This window comes from Microtus pennsylvanicus, chromosome 12 (genome assembly GCF_037038515.1).
Source record: "Microtus pennsylvanicus isolate mMicPen1 chromosome 12, mMicPen1.hap1, whole genome shotgun sequence".
NCBI lineage: Eukaryota > Metazoa > Chordata > Mammalia > Rodentia > Cricetidae > Microtus > Microtus pennsylvanicus.
In genome coordinates, this window is record NC_134590.1 from 3,823,299 (window position 1) to 3,841,129 (window position 17,831).

The following is a 17,831-nucleotide window of genomic DNA, read 5'->3' on the forward strand; positions in this document are numbered from 1 at the left end:
GCCATGAATCTATTCTCTATTGGATCTTTAAATCCACAAAGTCCTTCTTCCATCTCTTACATTCTGTTGATGATGCTTGTATCTGAAGTTCGTGTTTTTCATTTCCAAAATTCCTTCTGTTTGTGTTTTTTTATTGCCTCTATTTCAATTTTCAGGTCTTGAACTCTTTCCTTCACATGTTTGATTGTTTTACCTTGACTTTCCTTTTCCTTATTTTTTGTTTTGTTTTTCTTTGTTGTAAGGTAACCATCCTAATGTTGAATTTACTATTGCTTTTGCCCTCATTCTCTCCCTACAGAGCTGCCTTGCTCTTCTTGCTCACAAGCTTTGAATGTATCACAGGCATGACTACAGGGGAACTCTTTGTGATTGACAGGGATCGTTTTCTGTGAGTATCCCTTGCTCAGGTATCAGACATCAGGGGTTGTTGATCAAATTAATTACATTCGTATTTGGGCTTAGCATGCTATCTCATGAAATATCAGCATTGTTTCCTTTTTTCTTATCTGTTTAGCAGAAAAGTAAACAGATAATGAAAGTTTGTGTTCATCATTGTTGTGGCCCCATGCATTTTGAAGTATGTAAAGAGATTACTAATATTAATGAAAAATAAATGTGTAATTAAGAGCAGAGGTATCTGATGCTCAGTAAATACTTCAGATTTGGGGTGTAGTCCTCAGAACTCAGCAGACAACACAGCAGTAGGGGACTGAAAATCACAGGAAATTCATGAACCCCCTAAGGAGAATGTCAGGGATTTTGTAGAGCTTAAGTGTAGTGGGATCAGCAGCACATTGGAGCTGGAGAGGCACAGTTGCACAAGAATCACAGTTCTCCTCTTGATGGAGGACTGGAAAGAGCCAAGCAGTAGCTGTGTAGAAATGAGCTGTTTTATCTCCTGTGTTTTTTAAACATGGAAGAATTTTTTTCTGGTGGCCTTTGATTAGGATTCATTGTTCTCAAAGATGGCCAAGATTTGCCTCCAAGTACATGTCAAGGAGAAGAGTCAGGAGAGAGGAGCTGAGGGCTCCACTCAGTTGGTAGAGTGTTGACTTTGTGTGCATGAAACCCTCTGTTAAAGTTACAGTACCACAAAACACTGAGCACGACTGTGTTTCTGTAATTCCATCTCTTGGGGCTCTGGAAGAGGCAGGAAGTTAATCATTCTTGGCTGCATATGGATTCTGAGGCAAGACTGCACTAGTGGTTTATTCTCAAAAATATAAGAGATACAATGAAGTCACTGGGAGGGGAAGAACATGGAATTTGGATGACTTAGAAGATATCAGGAAGGAAAGATTATATTTGGTACTGGTAAGGATTCACGGTTGTAAAGAGAGATTATTGAAGGAATACATCTGCCAAAGTGAGATCAGCAGATGACAATGATGTAGTGTCCTGAAGGTGCACTGTGACCTCAGGCTGACAGTGTCACCTTCATAAGAACTGGAAGGAGAGAAGTCTCCATGACCACGGTCTGAGGTGAGGTACGAATGAGTTGCTTCTCAGAGAACCAGCTTCAGAGGGGCAGAGACTTGGGAAGAGTGAACACATTGGGTTGTTTCTCTGGAAGGGCTATTGTGTGGCCAGAGTAGGAAAAAAATAGAGGACAATTCATTAGAGGGGAGAATTGTAATGAGAATGTCATAAGGCTGATGACCTAAAGATGCTGGTCCCTAAGCCAGGGACGTGTATGGGCATCAGCATGGACAATAGGGGACACTGTCCTGTGAAGATCCTTGTAACAGAAGTCAGTGTAGCCAGCATCTCCCCTGTGCCTTCTAGACTAATCTAAGGATGTATAACCTTATCTTTGACTCTGTAGACATGAGCACACCAGTGGATACTACAGAGTGTCTTCATATTTCCTTGGAAAATTGCTGGGTGAACTGGTACCCAGGAGGTTATTGCCGAGTATTATATTTACTGTTATAGTATTCACCATAACAGGTAAGTGACAAAGCAAGAGAATCTGTGTTTGTTATGGGGGAGCATGTTTGGTTTGTACATATATGGCAAGACTAAAGTAGAAGAGCAAGAGTAGAAAAGCTCCTTTTCACTGTGTGCCATGTAAAACAGACGTTCAGTGTGAGGAAAGTCTCCAAGACTTATTAGCAAAATACTACAAAAGCTGTTTATGAAACTGTGCTAGAGATTCCATGGACTATAATGAATGTATAAATAGCATACACATTTGAGACAGTGCCAATGGAGCAAATCAACTATTAGATATCTATCATAAGTACTGTAAATGATTTATTTTTCCTTTTTTTTGTTTGTTTTCCTGTGTGTGTGTGTGCACGTGCACACACACACACACACACACACACACACACACACTAAGTGAATAAAGCTCCTGGGGAGGCCCGAAGAGGACATTAGATCACCTTTAACTGGAGTTCCAGGAGAATATGAGCCACAGTGTAGGTGCTGGTAACAGAATTCAGGGTCTCTGCAATGCTAGTACATGCTTTTATGTAAAAGAAGTTAAATGTGTACAATGTCTTATGCCACCTAATTTTACAAAGAGAGAGGATAATGAATTTGAGGTTTGCTGAAATTATATAACATATATAGTTTTTTGAAATATGTGCCCATATTCATTTGTTCATTGTTGTTAATGTGCCTAGATTATTTGTTCAGAATTTCCATACTTTTCACACACACACACGTCTAAATGCACACACATACATACATACAAACACACACAGATTTATACACCCACAAACACTCATATAAATGCACACAAAGCACACATACATACACATACATGCAGTTCTGCACACACACACACTCACACATAGATACACTTTCAAGTATAAACACCAATACAGCTTAGACTTTGTGTTATAGGCGACTGATCACTGAGCACCACTCAGATAGGCCATGGGATAGTTGTGGGCAAAGGTGCTCTTCCTGCAAGTCTGACAATCTGAATTTGATGCTCAGAATTCACAGTGAAAGAGAGAATCACTCCAGAAAGACGTTCTTCAATTCCACACACACACACACACACCATGGCACGTGCATACCATGGCACATGTACACTATGGCAAATGCACACCATTGGCACATGTACACTGTTGGTGTGGAACATCCTTCTGTCTAAGCTGGCTGGGTAGCTGAAAATGAACAAGCGACCTTTCCTCCAACACACCATGGCACTTACACACCATGGCACATGCACAACATGATATATGCACACCATGGCACATGCACACAACAGCATATGCATACCATGACACATGCACACCATGGCACAAGCACACCATGAAACATACACTCTGTGGTCCTTGCATACCATGATAATGAATACCATGGCACATGTATAGTCATGGACACCCATACTCACACATGTACCATACATACTGTGGTAATCATAACAATAACTATTAAAACAATTAAGAATATAACTCAGATTCCCAGACTGTGATCTAACTTGTGATCTTTTGACTACATAGGACTATGCATGGCTCATAACATTAGCCCCATAAGCATTATAAATCAACTTGTGGAGCCCGTTGCTTTCCTCCATAGCAGTTACATGGTGATTTCCTAGGAAAAACTAAAGTCAGAGGCATTCTCCTGTCCTCCAGATATTAAAGCCACTGCAAGGTTGTTTAATCCTTCCCTTAGACAGCTTGCAGTATGTCAAGAAGGGAAGTCATGGCAGGAACTCGGTGCAGGAACCTGGAGGCAGGGAATGAAGCAGAGTCCATGGAGGAGTGCTGTTTACTGGCTTGCTCCAGATGGGTTGTTCAGCCTGATTTATTACAGATTTCAGGACAAGCTGCCCAGGAATGGCATCACTCACAGTTGAAAAGATCTCCCAAATAAATCCTTAATCAAGAAGATGCCCCTACAGGCTTCCTATGGTCCAATATAATGGAAGCATTTCCTTAGTTGAGGGTATCTCTTCCATATGAACTTTAACTTGTGTTAAATTTACAAAACTAACTGGCACACTACTGACCCCATTATTTTTAATAGCACAGTTATGATAAACACAGGTAACTGAGGACAAGAATGTTTTCTATTGGTGATCCTCCTGTGAGAGAAGGCAGAAGATTTGACCAGTTGTGTTCCCTGGAGCTTTACATATCAGGATCCCATAAATTTCTCATAATTATCTATAAAAGAGAATATGCATTATATGGAAAGACATTTTGTGCCGAGTACAAATACAAAGCCATATGATGAGGCTGTAGAAATAGCTCGTTAGTTAAGAGCACATGCTGCTCCCCACAGCCCCAAATTTGGTTCCTAACACCCTCATCATCATGCAGCTTTCACTGCCTATAACCACAATTCTAAGAGATCTGATACTGCCTTTTGGCCTCCAAAGGTAATTGCAAACATATGGCATACTTTCCCACAGACACACATTAATATACACATGACTTAAAATAGAACAAATCTTTAAAATGGAAACTGTATAACAACTTTATGTAGTCCCATTGAAAAAATCAATTAAATTAGAGTTTGGTGGTTGAAGTCTTATTTGAAAACTATATAATAGCCTGGACTTTGGTAACTGGACTGACACCACTTTTTTTTTTTATTTCTAAGGAGTAATAACAGATGTGAAGGGTTTATTCACTATGATATTCACCATCATGATGTTGGCTTGCTGTACCAGTTCCGTGCCACTGTCTTTAGGAGCAGGGGAGAATGCAGCAGCTGTACCAACAGAACTCATAACCATCTATTTTATGTTCATGCTGGTGAGTGTGAATTATTTTTATAAGAGGAAAATCTTCCTTGTGTTCCTTCCTTCACATGTAACCTGCTAGGCAAATCAGGACCTGAGCCATGATGTCTTATGCTAAAGCTTATTGTGGTCTGTGGTTGAAAAGGGGCCACCTTTCTTTTTAGGCATTGTGGCCGCTGCTCTGATGTCAGTCCTAGGATGTGTCTGACACGCCCTTTCTAGTGAGCTCTTAACAGACATTTTTTGGGAGGATCACATTACAAAACCATAGTCAGTTAGAACTTCGAGAAAATAGTATGATTGACTGATATCCCACAAGATGGATTGCAGCCTTTCTTTCATACTGGTGTGAGAGACTTGCCTGCTATTTTAACTACAGCAGAAGGGATTTGGTTTATTCAGTTGTCTATAGTCAGAAAACCAAGGTCATGTCACTAGGAGTTTGTCTTAGGGCTCACTTGTGTTCTGGAAAGTGTTAGAAAAAGTGGAAGAATCCAGACTCCTCAGTACTAATCAGTCTCCACTTTTAGCACACTACTGCTCACTGGCTGTAACTGGATACCCAGTCTTAGTTTCTCATGTAAATTACACACTTAATGTAAATAAATCAACCAATAATTGGAACCAGGCCCCACATTTCCCCCAGAAGCATATCAAGTAAATAGAAAGATTGATGTAGTGTGTTAACATTCATGTTCTTTCTGTTAGTGCAGGAGCATACTGTAGAGATTGGCTCAGTTGCCATCCCAGAGCAAAGACCCCAAAGCACAGTGGAAACAACTAGGACCAGGAACTGTTTCCAGAAGCTCTGCCCATTGTTGGTTCTGGTGCTTCTACCCCAGAGTATAGAAGAGAAGCCAAGTCACCATCAGAGCCCAGAACTGTCTGGGCATTGTAATGGGAGATTTTAAAAAATGAAATGCAGTTCTACAGTGACTCCAGTGCATTAGTGGAGGGTTAAAGATGACAGAATGTGTCCATTTTAATAAGATGGACAAAGTCTGTGTAAGCCCTCCCATTTTCTCTTCTCGTGTGTGAATATATAGTTAAGGGGAAAAATATGGGTATAAAACAGTAACTTTATCCCGGAGAATATGTGGAAAATTTTTCAAGAGGGACACACAGAGTATTTTGGTGTTAAACTGTCTCCTGGAAGTCTTCCTACATTTTGTGAAATATATTGGCCTTTGTTTAGGATGGGCTGTCCCAAACCACATCTATCCCTACTGCTGTTGCTGCTGTTACTTCTCAGCCTTTAAACTTTGGTTTCCCTGTCTTCTTTTGCTATGGAGAGTTCTTTGTCTCCTAAATTTCATATGCATCCACAACAAATATAATCTTCACTTTAAAAAAATTAGAACTGAAGTACCAATGAAATAAATCTGTGAGCTTTCATTCATGAGTGTAGTCTTGAGGATGTGCAGCTCCTTTCTGGGGGCTCCTGCAGGAATTCTTCTGGTCCTGCCCATATCTTGGTCAAGTGTTTTGGCAGAGAGGCCACTGCCTCCTTCCCAGCTGCAAGCAGGCCTCCAGCAGCTTGAGGCTGAGTGGCTGGTCAGCATGGAAAAGTAGAATAAACACCTTCTTTCCCATAGTTTCGGTCACAGTGTCTTTATCAGAGCAATAGAAACAAAGTTTAGATGAGGTCTACACGTATGTGGGCCAATCAGGTGTGTGTTAATGATGTGTAATTGTGAAAACAGGAAAAGGGGTTGAAAATAATTAAAAATCCTCATGGAGGATCTTAAATGAAGCCCTTTGAAGGAACCCAAATGAACTCCCAATACCAAAGAAACAAACTAAAAGAATACCTCCTCAGGTGATAGCAGCCTCCTCCTTTCCTTGTGCTGATGCTGGTGTGATGAATACTATCTTAGAGTAACTTAGAACTACATAGATTTGTTGAAAATTAAAATAGCTATCAGAAGGGCTGGGTGCCTCTCTCCACATGAGTGTTTCATGTCTCCTATCTTAGGAAGTTAACAGGCATGCTACCCTCTTTATGAAAAAAGAACACATGGTGGTAAAGTTTTATAGAGTCTGTTGTTCTTGTTCCCAGATGTGCAGGCAGTCCCACTGAAAGCCTCTTAACAATAGAGAGAATGAGTTATCCCTCACATGACAGGGGTTGGATTCTTTCACCAATGCTTGGTAATGCCTCTAGCTGTTTTGTTGTTCAGACTTGATCTGATAGTCTGATGATTCTCCATGTGAAATTTAGTATTATTTTGCAATTTCTTTAAATTGTATTGAAGTTTTGATGAGGATTGCGTTGAATCTGTTGGCTGCTTTAGGTAGCATGGATATTTTTGCACTTATCCTACCAATCTGTAAGCATGGGAGGTCTATCTTCTAGTATCTTCAATTTATTTTTTCCAGTGTCTTCATGTTTTATTATACAAGTATTTCATTTGGTTATATTTATTCCAAGATCTCTCACCTCCCTTTTGTTTGAGGTTTTTGTGAGTGAGATTGTTTCCCTTATTTCTTTCCCATTATGTTTGCAGTTTGAACTTGTAAAAGCTCCTGACTCCTCTATGTTTGTCAGGGTGTTTTATCATAGCCACAGGAAAGGAATTAAGACAGCTGGTTAATGTATGCAGTTTCTAAATGGGACCTTTAAACTAGTTATGGTGCCAAATGTTGTGTCCTCTGCATAAGCATTTGGACAAATGCTGTCTGAATGTGTGCAGACAGTCAATGTTTTGCATATTCTAGTGTACATCAGAGTGAATAGGGTAAGTTGTATGTGAACTTTGGAGCTGTCCTCATCACTGCTTTCTGCCATCTCCGTGTGATTCTGTGGTTTGTGTTTTTAAATGGGGGATTGGGCACTGTTTCTGCTGCTCTTCACCACATGGTGTGGATTATCAGTTCTAGGCTTGAAGTTGTCTTAAGGTGGTATTTTAAAATGAATCCAAAATTACTCCTAAGATCATGAATAGAGAGTCAAAACTCTTATAAATAACAAGACTTATAGATTCTTGGAATAGAAGTGAGCTTGTGATGTTCAGTGTTTGTCCTACTTAAGGTTTCTATTGCTGTGATGAAACACCATGACCGAAGAGCAAGCTGGGTAGGAAAGGGTTTATTTGGCTTACACTTCCACAACACTGTTGACCATTGATTAGATCCAGAATAAGAGCTCAAACTGGCAGGAATTTGGAGTTAGGAGCTTATGCAGAAACCATGGAAGGGAACTACTTAAGGGCTTTATCAGACTACTTTGTTATAGAACCCAAGTCCAGCAGATCAGGGATGGCACCACCCACAATGGGCTGTGCCCGCCCAGCCTATTCAATAGACTATGCATAGATTGCATGTTCTTTTAAATATAAACCTTACAAACATCTGTAGGCTTGACTCCTGCAGAGAGGGGTGGCAGGTCCTTCTTTTATTTTTTAAATTTTTTATTGAGTAAAAAAAAAGTTTCCGCCTCCTCCCAGCCTCCCATTTCCCTCCCCCTCCTCCCGCCCTTCTCCCCCTCCCCCCACTCTTCTCCCCCTCCCTCTCCAGTCTGAAGAGCAGTCAGGGTTCCCTGCCCTGTGCAAAGTCCAAGGTCTTCCCCTCTCCGTCCAGGTCTAGGAAGGTGAACATCCAAACTGGCTAGGCTCCCACAAAGCCAGAACATGAAGTAGGATCAAAACCCCGTGCCATTGTCCTTGGCTTCTCATCAGCCCTCATTGTTCGCCATGTTCAGAGAGTCCGGTTTTATCCCATGCTTTTTCAGTCACAGTCCAGCTGGCCTTGGTGACATCCCAATAGATCAGCCCCACAGTCTCAGTGGGTGGGTGCACCCCTCGTGGTCCTGACTTCCTTGCTCATGTTCTCCCTCCTTCTGCTCCTCATTGGGACCTTGGGAGCTCAGGCCAGTGCTCCAGTGTGGGGTCTCTGTCTCTATCTCCATCCATCGCCAGATGAAGGTTCTATGGTGATATGCAAGATATTCATCAGTATGGCTATAGGATAGGGTCATTTCAGGTTTTCTATCCTCAGCTGCCTAAGGAACTAACTGGGGACAGTGCCTTGGTCACCTGGGAGCCACTCTAGGTTCAAGTCTCTTGCCAACCCTAAGGTGGCTCCCTGAACTAAGATATGTGCTTCCCTGCTCCCCTATCCAACCTTCCTATATCCCAATCATCCTGTTTCCCCAAGTTCCCCCCATCCTCCCCTTCTCACTTTTCTCTCCCCATCTCCCCTTAGCCCCATCCCACCCCACCCCCAAGATCCCAATTTTTTGCCCGGCAATTTTGTCTACTTCCCATAGCCAGGAGGATAACTATATGTTTTTCTTTGGGTTCACCTTCTTATTTAGCTTCTCCAGGATTACAAATTATAGACTCAGTGACCTTTATTTATGACTAGAAACCAATTATGAGTGAGTACATCCCATGTTCATCTTTTTGGGTCTGGGTTACCTCACTCAGGATAGTGTTTTCTATTTCCATCCATTTGCATGCAAAATTCGAGAAGTCATTGTTTTTTACCGCAGCGTAGTACTCTAATGTGTATACATTCCACACTTTCTTCCTCCATTCTTTCATTGAAGGACATCTAGGTTGTTTCCAGGTTCTGGCTATTACAAATAATGCTGCTATGAACATAGTTGAACAAATGCTTTTGTTATATGATCGGGCATCTCTTGGGTATATTCCCAAGAGTGATATTGCTGGGTCCAGGGGTAGGTTGATCCCAAATTTCCTGAAGAATCGCCACACTGATTTTCAAAGTGGTTGCACAAGTTTCCATTCCCGTGGAGGAAGGGGCAAGTCTTTCTTTTAAACCCACAAAGAGCCATGATATTGCAAAGTGAAGAATTCTGTTTAGAGTTTACTGTAAGAATGCTTTAAAGAACTGGCCTGAGAAGAAATGGTCAGAAAAATGAAGGGGTCTTGAAGAGGAAGGATTTTCTCTAGAATTCTTAGTCCCTGGACTGATTCTAATTTGTGGTTCTGTTCTTTGTAGTTGATCTCAGGTCTGTCATTATATTCCGTAAACCTCATGCGGGACCTCTCATGGATTAAGTCCTTGAGCATTCCTCACTATGGATTTATAGTAAGTTGTCATGTCTATCACTGTACTTGGGTTCTCCAACTGTAGCAACTGAAATGAACCCCAGGCAAGTCCTTTCCCCAGCTGTAATCTCTAACCAGTCACTGCCCAGGAATTTCTTTCCAGGAGCAATGATGAGAACTTTCCTGCTTACTTTAGCCTAAGGACAGTAAGTCATCTGGGCTTTTCACCCTAGTCATGTGTTATTTGAGAGAACTAAAGGGTAAGAAAAACTCCAGGGTTAGGAGGAAAGACAGATGATACGATAAAAAACGTACAGTTGTGATTATATCCAATAAGAAAATTATGAAAGATCAAGGATAGCTGTATAAAGTTTATAACTTTCCCATTGATTTTAGCCAAAGGTCAGTGAGTCATCTGAGGTTTCCCCCAGTCATGTGTTATTTGAGGGAAATAAAGGTTGAGAAAAATCCCAGAGTGAAAAGGAAAGGTAGATGATATGATAAAAAAACAAACAGTTGTGATTATATACAATAAGAAAATTATGAAAGATCAAGGTCTGTTATAGAAAGTTTATATTAGAAATTAAAAGAAGCAGAAACCATGTGATACCCATAGCCATACCGGCTTTGACAAACTTTCTCTGCAGTAAATTTTGTCTTAGTAGACTTTCTTACTCGAATAAGAAAGAAAATATTTTTATCTGGTTTTGATAAAAAAAAATAAGCAAGAAAATATTGTTGCTATAAATCAATAGTATTGTTTCAATTACAGGGTTAAGGACTAGGCAGAGAAGGAGGGTACAAGTGTGGTCAAGTTAGAATATCTACTTCTTAGTAGTTGGCAAGCACCATCAATTCAATCCTAAGCCTACATGGGCACTGCTTTGCTGAGCAGACTGAACTTGGTGGGGGTGGGTTGTTTTCTTAAACACATTCACAAATAACAGTAGAGATTGAACTTGAGGTTATAACTGTATTATTCTTTTGAAACTTATGAATGTATTAAATGGTTTACTTTTCCCTGATCTTGTTTGTGTTACAGGCTTTGCAACACAATGAACTCGTGGGACAAAACTTCTGCCCAGAACATAAAACAGCAGAAGTCAGTAGATGCCACAACTTTGTAATGTAAGCATGACTTCAGTGTCATGACGGGGACATAGAATGCTTGTGGACTTAGAGGGGAAACCCATCCTTTCAGGATTAAGTCTTTGCCCTTTGCCCATTCCCCAGAGTGAGTCATTATAACCAACGCACACCTGGCTGTGTTTCCATCCTACAACTCCCAGGTGTAGCTAATGTGCAGGAAGGGTTCTTTGGGGCCTTTTAAAGTGGTTTTGGTGTCTTGAATGTGGATTTGAGTTGTTTTAGAACACTTATGTTTGACATAGCTGCTCTGATAGTTTATAAGGGCATACAGTTTCACATGTATAGATTATGGTACCTGTGAGCAGAGCCCAAGAATGTCAGGGCAGCAAGGATAAAAGTGAGTGAACTGCCTGCCCAATTTCAGGGTATTTTTTCTGCCTCATACTCTAAAAGTCTTTAAGAAATCAAAAGGCAGTGTGTATGTTTGTGTGTGTGTGTATGCCTTGTGGGGGGGGGGGTAAAATATCCTATCAGAACACTTGTCCTACAACGAAAAATACATATTTCTCTATGTTGAAAAGGAAATATCTTTTGTATCTAATTCTATAAAAGTACTTTCACTTTCTATGATTGTTCTCATTGGTTTGATTTTCATATATAAGTGAAATAGGAATGTGATGATATGTTAAATCTCTCATGGATGTTCAAAATAATAATGAATAATATTAATAAAAATTATGTTTGAATTACTGATAAGAAAACACATATAAGACAATATCTTATTTATCACATCTCCTCTCTTCTGATGTGGTCTGGCATCCTTCTAATACAAATTCCTTATCAGTGATTGTTTAGGAGGACTTGGATTAGTAATGTGAAATCAAGGAAAGCCATCCACAGTCCTGAGATTCACAGAAGGATTTTCCTCACAAGATTAAGAAGAAATCTTCCCTTCCAGTGGATCCTAGGAAATATAAGGAAATGGAAACACACAGGGATGGAGACACATAGGGATAGAGACACACAGGGAAGGAGATACACAGAATTGAGATACACAAAGGTATCTCACACAGCTTAAAGATACACAGGAATGGAGACATAGAGGATGGAGACACACAGTCCGCAATTGCAGTGTGTCCAGAACTTTTCACAATAGCTGCCTTTCCAAGGCCCCTGCATCTGAGTTCCAACTGCTACCCAGACTTTATCTGCAGCCATGGGCTCCTGGGGTGTTCCATATCTGAGCAACTATGGTTTTCACTGATCTCTTAGTACAGGAGCTGGCAGCAACTGACTGACTCCTCTTGGAATCCCTTGGTCTCCTCTGGTCCTTGGTCTAGAATTTGATACTTTGTTCTTTTGTGTGATCATGTGCTGTGTCAGCAGAATTGTGCAAGCTTTGATTTCTTGGAGTGTGCGTATATGAACTTAGGAAGCTAAGGTTTTCCCCTTCAAGAGGAACAAGAGTTGATACACACCATATCAGGGAGAGCAGCACTGAGGATTAGAAATGACAGGGCAGTGTTTCCTAAGTCAGCTTCCTATATCCTTTTAAAGAGATGTGACAGCTACACCTGTTAGGATGAATTTTGAAATTAACTAAGGTACTTGATTCAAATAGTTGAGATTGACATAATATATAAGAAAATTGTAAGTATGTCAGTACTACCACAAATTAAATATAAAGAAGAAACTTAATGATGTGCTAAAACTATGGGTTTTTTAAAGCAAGTAACAGTAAATGTACTGAATAAATTTTGATATCATTTTTCTATATTTAAATTACAGGTGTACTGGTGAAGAATTTTTGATAATCTGGGACATTGACCTCTCACCATGGGGATTCTGGGAGAATATCGTGGCCTTAACTTGTATAATGATTATCCTCTTATTAATTACCTATGTGCAGTTATTAGTTCTTAAGAAAAAGAGATATTTTAAAATCACTCTTCCATTTTCTTTGAATTGACCTTAAAAAAAACAACTACTAAAATCTTTCTTTTTTGTAAATCCAGACCTCCACCCCCCCCCCAAAAAAAAACCCAGTAACTAGAGTCTTAGATTGTAGGGCAGAAACTGTCTTCATTTGCTGAAAGAGATGTGTTTCTGAATGTCTTCTAAATATTTACACTTACACTCATGGACACATGCTGCAGCCAGCATTACCCAGGAAAGATTCCCACTGTAATGAACTGTGGTGAATGCAGACAATCATGACTGCTCAAAGGACTAGAGTAAGTGACGCTTGAGTGCTTAACCCTAAACAGGACACCTATACAACTCCCTCCAAAGCTTGGAAGAAGGAGTGGAAAGAGTACAGGAGCCAGAAGATGAGAAAAACAGCTGGAAATGCTCTATTCTGGGCATGACACAGCCCTTGTAACCATGGTCTGTCTCACAACATCTGCAGATCCCTGCACAAGACTTGGTCCCTCATGAGCACAACAATGGGCCATATCGCATTCTGCTGAACTATTGGCTACTGGTAGATTATGAGAGAGAGGCAGTCATTGATTTCACATGTATACTCAACAGGAAAGACAGCAGCTAGGCTCCTGCAGACAGTCTAAAACCATGGCCACACAGACAACACTGGTTCAACTCTGTGGGTCACAAGACAAAACACAAAGATAAAAATGTGGGAAAGGGAATTTTGAAGAAGGTTGTTTGAACAGTTGGATGGGAGATAAGAAAGATGGGAATGAGTGAGAATGGCTGAAATGTATTATGTACATATGTGGAATTGTCAAAATTTTTTAAATAAAAATTACAAATATAAAAAAGGAATGTTTTATGTACAGTATCTAATAGAGACTTTTTTCTATTTGGTTTCTATTGTTCTTTAAATAAGCAATGGTTGTTTTTTTTTAAGTCTACAAGTTAGTAACATTATTATTCTTTAAATAAGCAATGGTTTTTTTTAAGTCCACAAAATAGTAACTAACTAAATTATAAGTAAAAGGGTATAAGCTCTAAGATAATTTTCTTAAGTATTGCATGTTAGTTCATCTCATCAATAATAATCATGTGAGGCGATCAATCAAATTTCTTCTACCTGGTAAAGGAGAATTTGTACTAGAAATACCTTACATTTTTACATCTTCATATTTACAGTAGGAACATAACCTATCATCCACCAAATATAATAGCCAATGAATCCTTCATTGACCTTTGTCTGGTCCATTAAAATTTATTGACTCAAAAGCATGACTCTAAATTTGATTATAAAAACCTAAGATTAAAAAGCTCAATAAACTTCATGTGGTAGAGTATGCATACAGTGTCTTCACTTGGGATGTGGAAAGATCCAAAACCGTCCTCGGGAAGGCAATATATTTGAGGCTACTTTGTGCTAGAAAAGACACAATTTCAAAAACAAACAAACACACACACACATAATGAGTGGCCGTAAAGCAACTTTAATGATCTCGTTAAATAAGGCTCATGAATTGTGTCTTAGTTGGAATTTCTATTGCTTTAATGAAACACAATGACCAAAATGCAACTTGGGAAGGGTTTATTTGGCTTACACTTCCTTATCACTGTTTACCACCACAGGAAGTCAGGGCAGGAACTAAAACAGGGCAGGAAGCTGGAGGCAGGAGCTGATGCAGAGGCCATGGAGGAAAGCTGCTTACTGGTTTGCTCATCATGGCTTGCTCAGGCTCTTTTTATAGAAGCTAGGACCAGCAGCCCAGGAGTGACTCCATTCACAGTAGCTGGGTCCTCCCTATTGATCATTTATTAATAAAATGCCCTTCAGCTGGATCTTATGGAGGCATTTATTTTCTGATTACCATAGCTCATTTCAACTTGTCATAAAAACAGCCAGGACAGGTGGTTACTTCTCTGCAGTGATGTAATAGCTCAGTCTTGATTGGGGGCTTTGGCTAAAGTTTCTGTATAAAAACAGGTTATGGTAATATGAAATGGCTTGTGACATTTCAGGGAGACTATGATCTGGAAAAAAATCCCTTAAGCTCAAGGTTAACTCAGTGGTATAGAATTTGGCAAGAGGCTCTCCTGAGGAACATTACAAAATCACAGATGTTGGGGCCCTGCCTTGCACATCAACATCTGTAGAAACTTCCTCTTGTAATTTTTGCTCACTCCTAGATCTGCTAGCTCCCAAGATCCTTTGCAATCCCTCAAATTTCAGACTATGGTTTAATAGCTTTATCTATACTTCCTTTTGGTTTCTATAATTTTTTTCCATTCAGTCTTTTTCCATAATAGGAAAGTACTCATCAGCAATTTGGGTGTTTTTAAACATCTTTGCCAAATTTTCTAGGTTTCTCAGCTCTCTGTGCTTCACTTCTCTTGCATTTGGTATTCTAGAAACTTGTCTCTTTGACTTCTACTACTGCTCTCTTGGTTCACTATTCTGACCCTACCTAGTCAACTTCTCTTTTTTCTTTGTCAAACAGTTACGAAGTGCATTTATTCACTGAGACTGGATCCTTGACTTCCTCTTCAGATGCCTTAGTCACAGCAAAGCTTCATATAGAAATTCCTTAACTTATTCTTGTTCAGCCTCTTTCATGAGCTAGACACGTGTTCAAACTTTCCCTGGACATCTGCAAGTATACAGCAAAGGTCAGGTTTGCTGTTCTAATGGCCAACAGTAAATGCAGTCCTTGCTCAGTCTGCCACAGTAGTCTTAGCCCAGAGAATAGGTTTTGCCATGACATAGGCATGCTTCCTGCATAAGAAAACAGAAGTTGCTCTGCTTGGGGTGGCAGGTCCATGAGAAAGGGGGAGAGGGGTATAACCCCCTCTTTCCTTATTAGTTAAATATGTAAAATAAAATTTACTATTTTTTCAATTTTATTTTGTATGTGTGTACAGTAGGATTTGTGTGTTATAAATACTAGTTCATGTTCATGTGTGCCTGTGTGTGCAGGTATGTACCCTATGGTGGTCAGATGTCGAATGTCAACACTGTATTATTTTTCTCCATTGAGAAACCAAAGGGGTCTGTGGCACACTGAGATAATGTTGGGAACAGTTGCTCCATGGTCCACCTAAGATGAATAAACTTGGAAAGCCACAAGAACAGGAAGACTAGTGGATGACTGGACAATGTAATGTGGTGACTGCATAAAATGGAATATTATTTCACCAAAAAGATAAAGAATATTTTACATATGAATATTTTACTTTGAAAACATTATACCAAGTGAGGCAGGCATGGCACAAAAGGACAAATAGTATGATTTAATTATATGATGGATTTAGAGTCATCATTCATGGACAAAATGGAGTTGAGAGTCCCACAGCTCAGATCCTCATGCATGTACCCGTGGTCCTTTACCCAATGAGCCTTCTCCCAGCCCACTGTTAGGTGGAGAGCAAAATGTAAACAGACATGCAGGATTCTTCACAATAAAGCTCCACCTCCAGCTATAAAGGCTTATTTTTCCTTTCCTTTTTTTTTTTTTTTTTTTTGCTAATTTTGCTTCGAGACTTGCATTTGGGTGTAAGGCATGCTTCAACATGCCAAGTTTATGCAATGCTGGGAAATAAACCTATAGCTTCCTGCAAAATAGAGAAGCAGTGTCACCCCTAGATTGGTGGCCCTGGGTGCTATGAGAGTAAGACATGGGGAGCAAGCCAGTAAGTAGCATTTCTCCATGGCTTCTGGATCAGATACTACCTCCGGATTCTTGCCTTGAGTTCCTTGCTTTGACTTCCCTGGATGTTAGACTACAAACTTTAAGTTTTAAAGAGTTTAAAAATGAACTCTTTGTTTTGCAACTCGTTTTGGTCATGGTATATTATCAAAATAGAAACCCTAACTAACACACCTTGATATTCAGGACATAGAGTAAGTTACAATGATTCTATAAGCCAATGTCATGAGGGTAAACCCTCTCCTGTAAAGTTCAAAGATAGAGCAGTGTAGAGATGTCTTCTAGACTGGTGTTGAAACGATGCTGCAAGCATCCGCCGTGTGCTAAATGATACTCAGTATCCAGTCACAAGGGTCTTACATCCTTTTACTTCTAAAACTATTTTATTTTAATGATGGGAGTCAGATGCAATGTATATCCCAAATTAGATCTCCAAACAACACAGGAGTAATAGGAAAGTGATGGAATGTGAACACATTGCTCTGTTTAATGAACAGCAGTGTCCCAATGTTAGTGTCCTTTAACCTGAGTACCTTGGCAAAGAAAACTTTTACATAGATAAAATCTTGGCAAAGGGAACACAAGAACTTTCTATACTGTGTTCCAATGGAGACACAGAACTGGCACAGAGTGCAGGCTCCTCCTGGGACAGATGAGACAAAGTTGGGAAACGGTTGGTTGGCAAACCAAACATAGAGGAAAGCATTCTTTTTCTGCCCATTTCTCTTAAGTTGAAGGCGTAAGTCACAAAACAATCCCACACCAGGTTGGAACTATGGTTAATAAAAGGGTTATTTATTTAAGGGGAAAATTGTCACTGACCTAGACAACAGCCCTCTGCACGACCAGGAACGTGGTCTAGCAGCCTGGAGTGGAGCCGGAAGCAGAGGAGCGAGAGCAGGGCTGCCGCTGCTTTTTTTAAAGCAAAGGAGACCATGCCCAATGGGCTAGTGTCTTAAAGGCTATTGGCTGAAGGAGTGGAAGGGGCTCCTGCAGCAAAACGCTCTGTCAGAATCTGGATAAGGAAGTGGCCTTGTGCTCAGTTCTTCATGCTCTACCAGATATAAAGGAGTGCTTTGCTTCTGATACTTTTTTTTGCCTTGTTTCAATGTAATTCTTTACATTTTTATTACTGTTATTATTTGAGGTATTGTTTTTGCAAGGTGAGGTGGGAGTTTCTCATGATCATGTATGTGAGTAAACGAGGGTTAAGGAGTTGAGGCAATGCTTTGTAGTCTGTATAAAAAGCCATATAAAATAAAGCTTGTTATGCAGTTGTTCATACTCTGCATCTCCTGTGTCCTGATTTGTGTGAGGTCCTTACCCAGGGACCCCAATATGGTAGACGTTGACAAGTGGCACCCGAATCAGGGACCCTGAAGA

General features: G+C 40.1%; 1 protein-coding gene across 1 annotated transcript in view; it reads left to right on the forward strand.

Moving 5' to 3' along the window:
• Window positions 1–13,944, forward strand: part of LOC142832680 (ATP-binding cassette sub-family G member 3-like) — a 158,955-nt gene extending 145,011 nt beyond the window's left edge. Inside the window, exons 11-16 of the mRNA XM_075943361.1 lie at window positions 299–388; window positions 1,826–1,950; window positions 4,570–4,724; window positions 9,677–9,766; window positions 10,769–10,854; window positions 12,604–13,944. Coding sequence (XP_075799476.1) covers window positions 299–388; window positions 1,826–1,950; window positions 4,570–4,724; window positions 9,677–9,766; window positions 10,769–10,854; window positions 12,604–12,784 — 727 coding nt within the window. The 3' untranslated portion in view covers window positions 12,785–13,944. The remainder of the gene's footprint in view (window positions 1–298; window positions 389–1,825; window positions 1,951–4,569; window positions 4,725–9,676; window positions 9,767–10,768; window positions 10,855–12,603) is intronic.
• The last annotated feature ends 3,887 nt before the right edge of the window (window positions 13,945–17,831 follow it).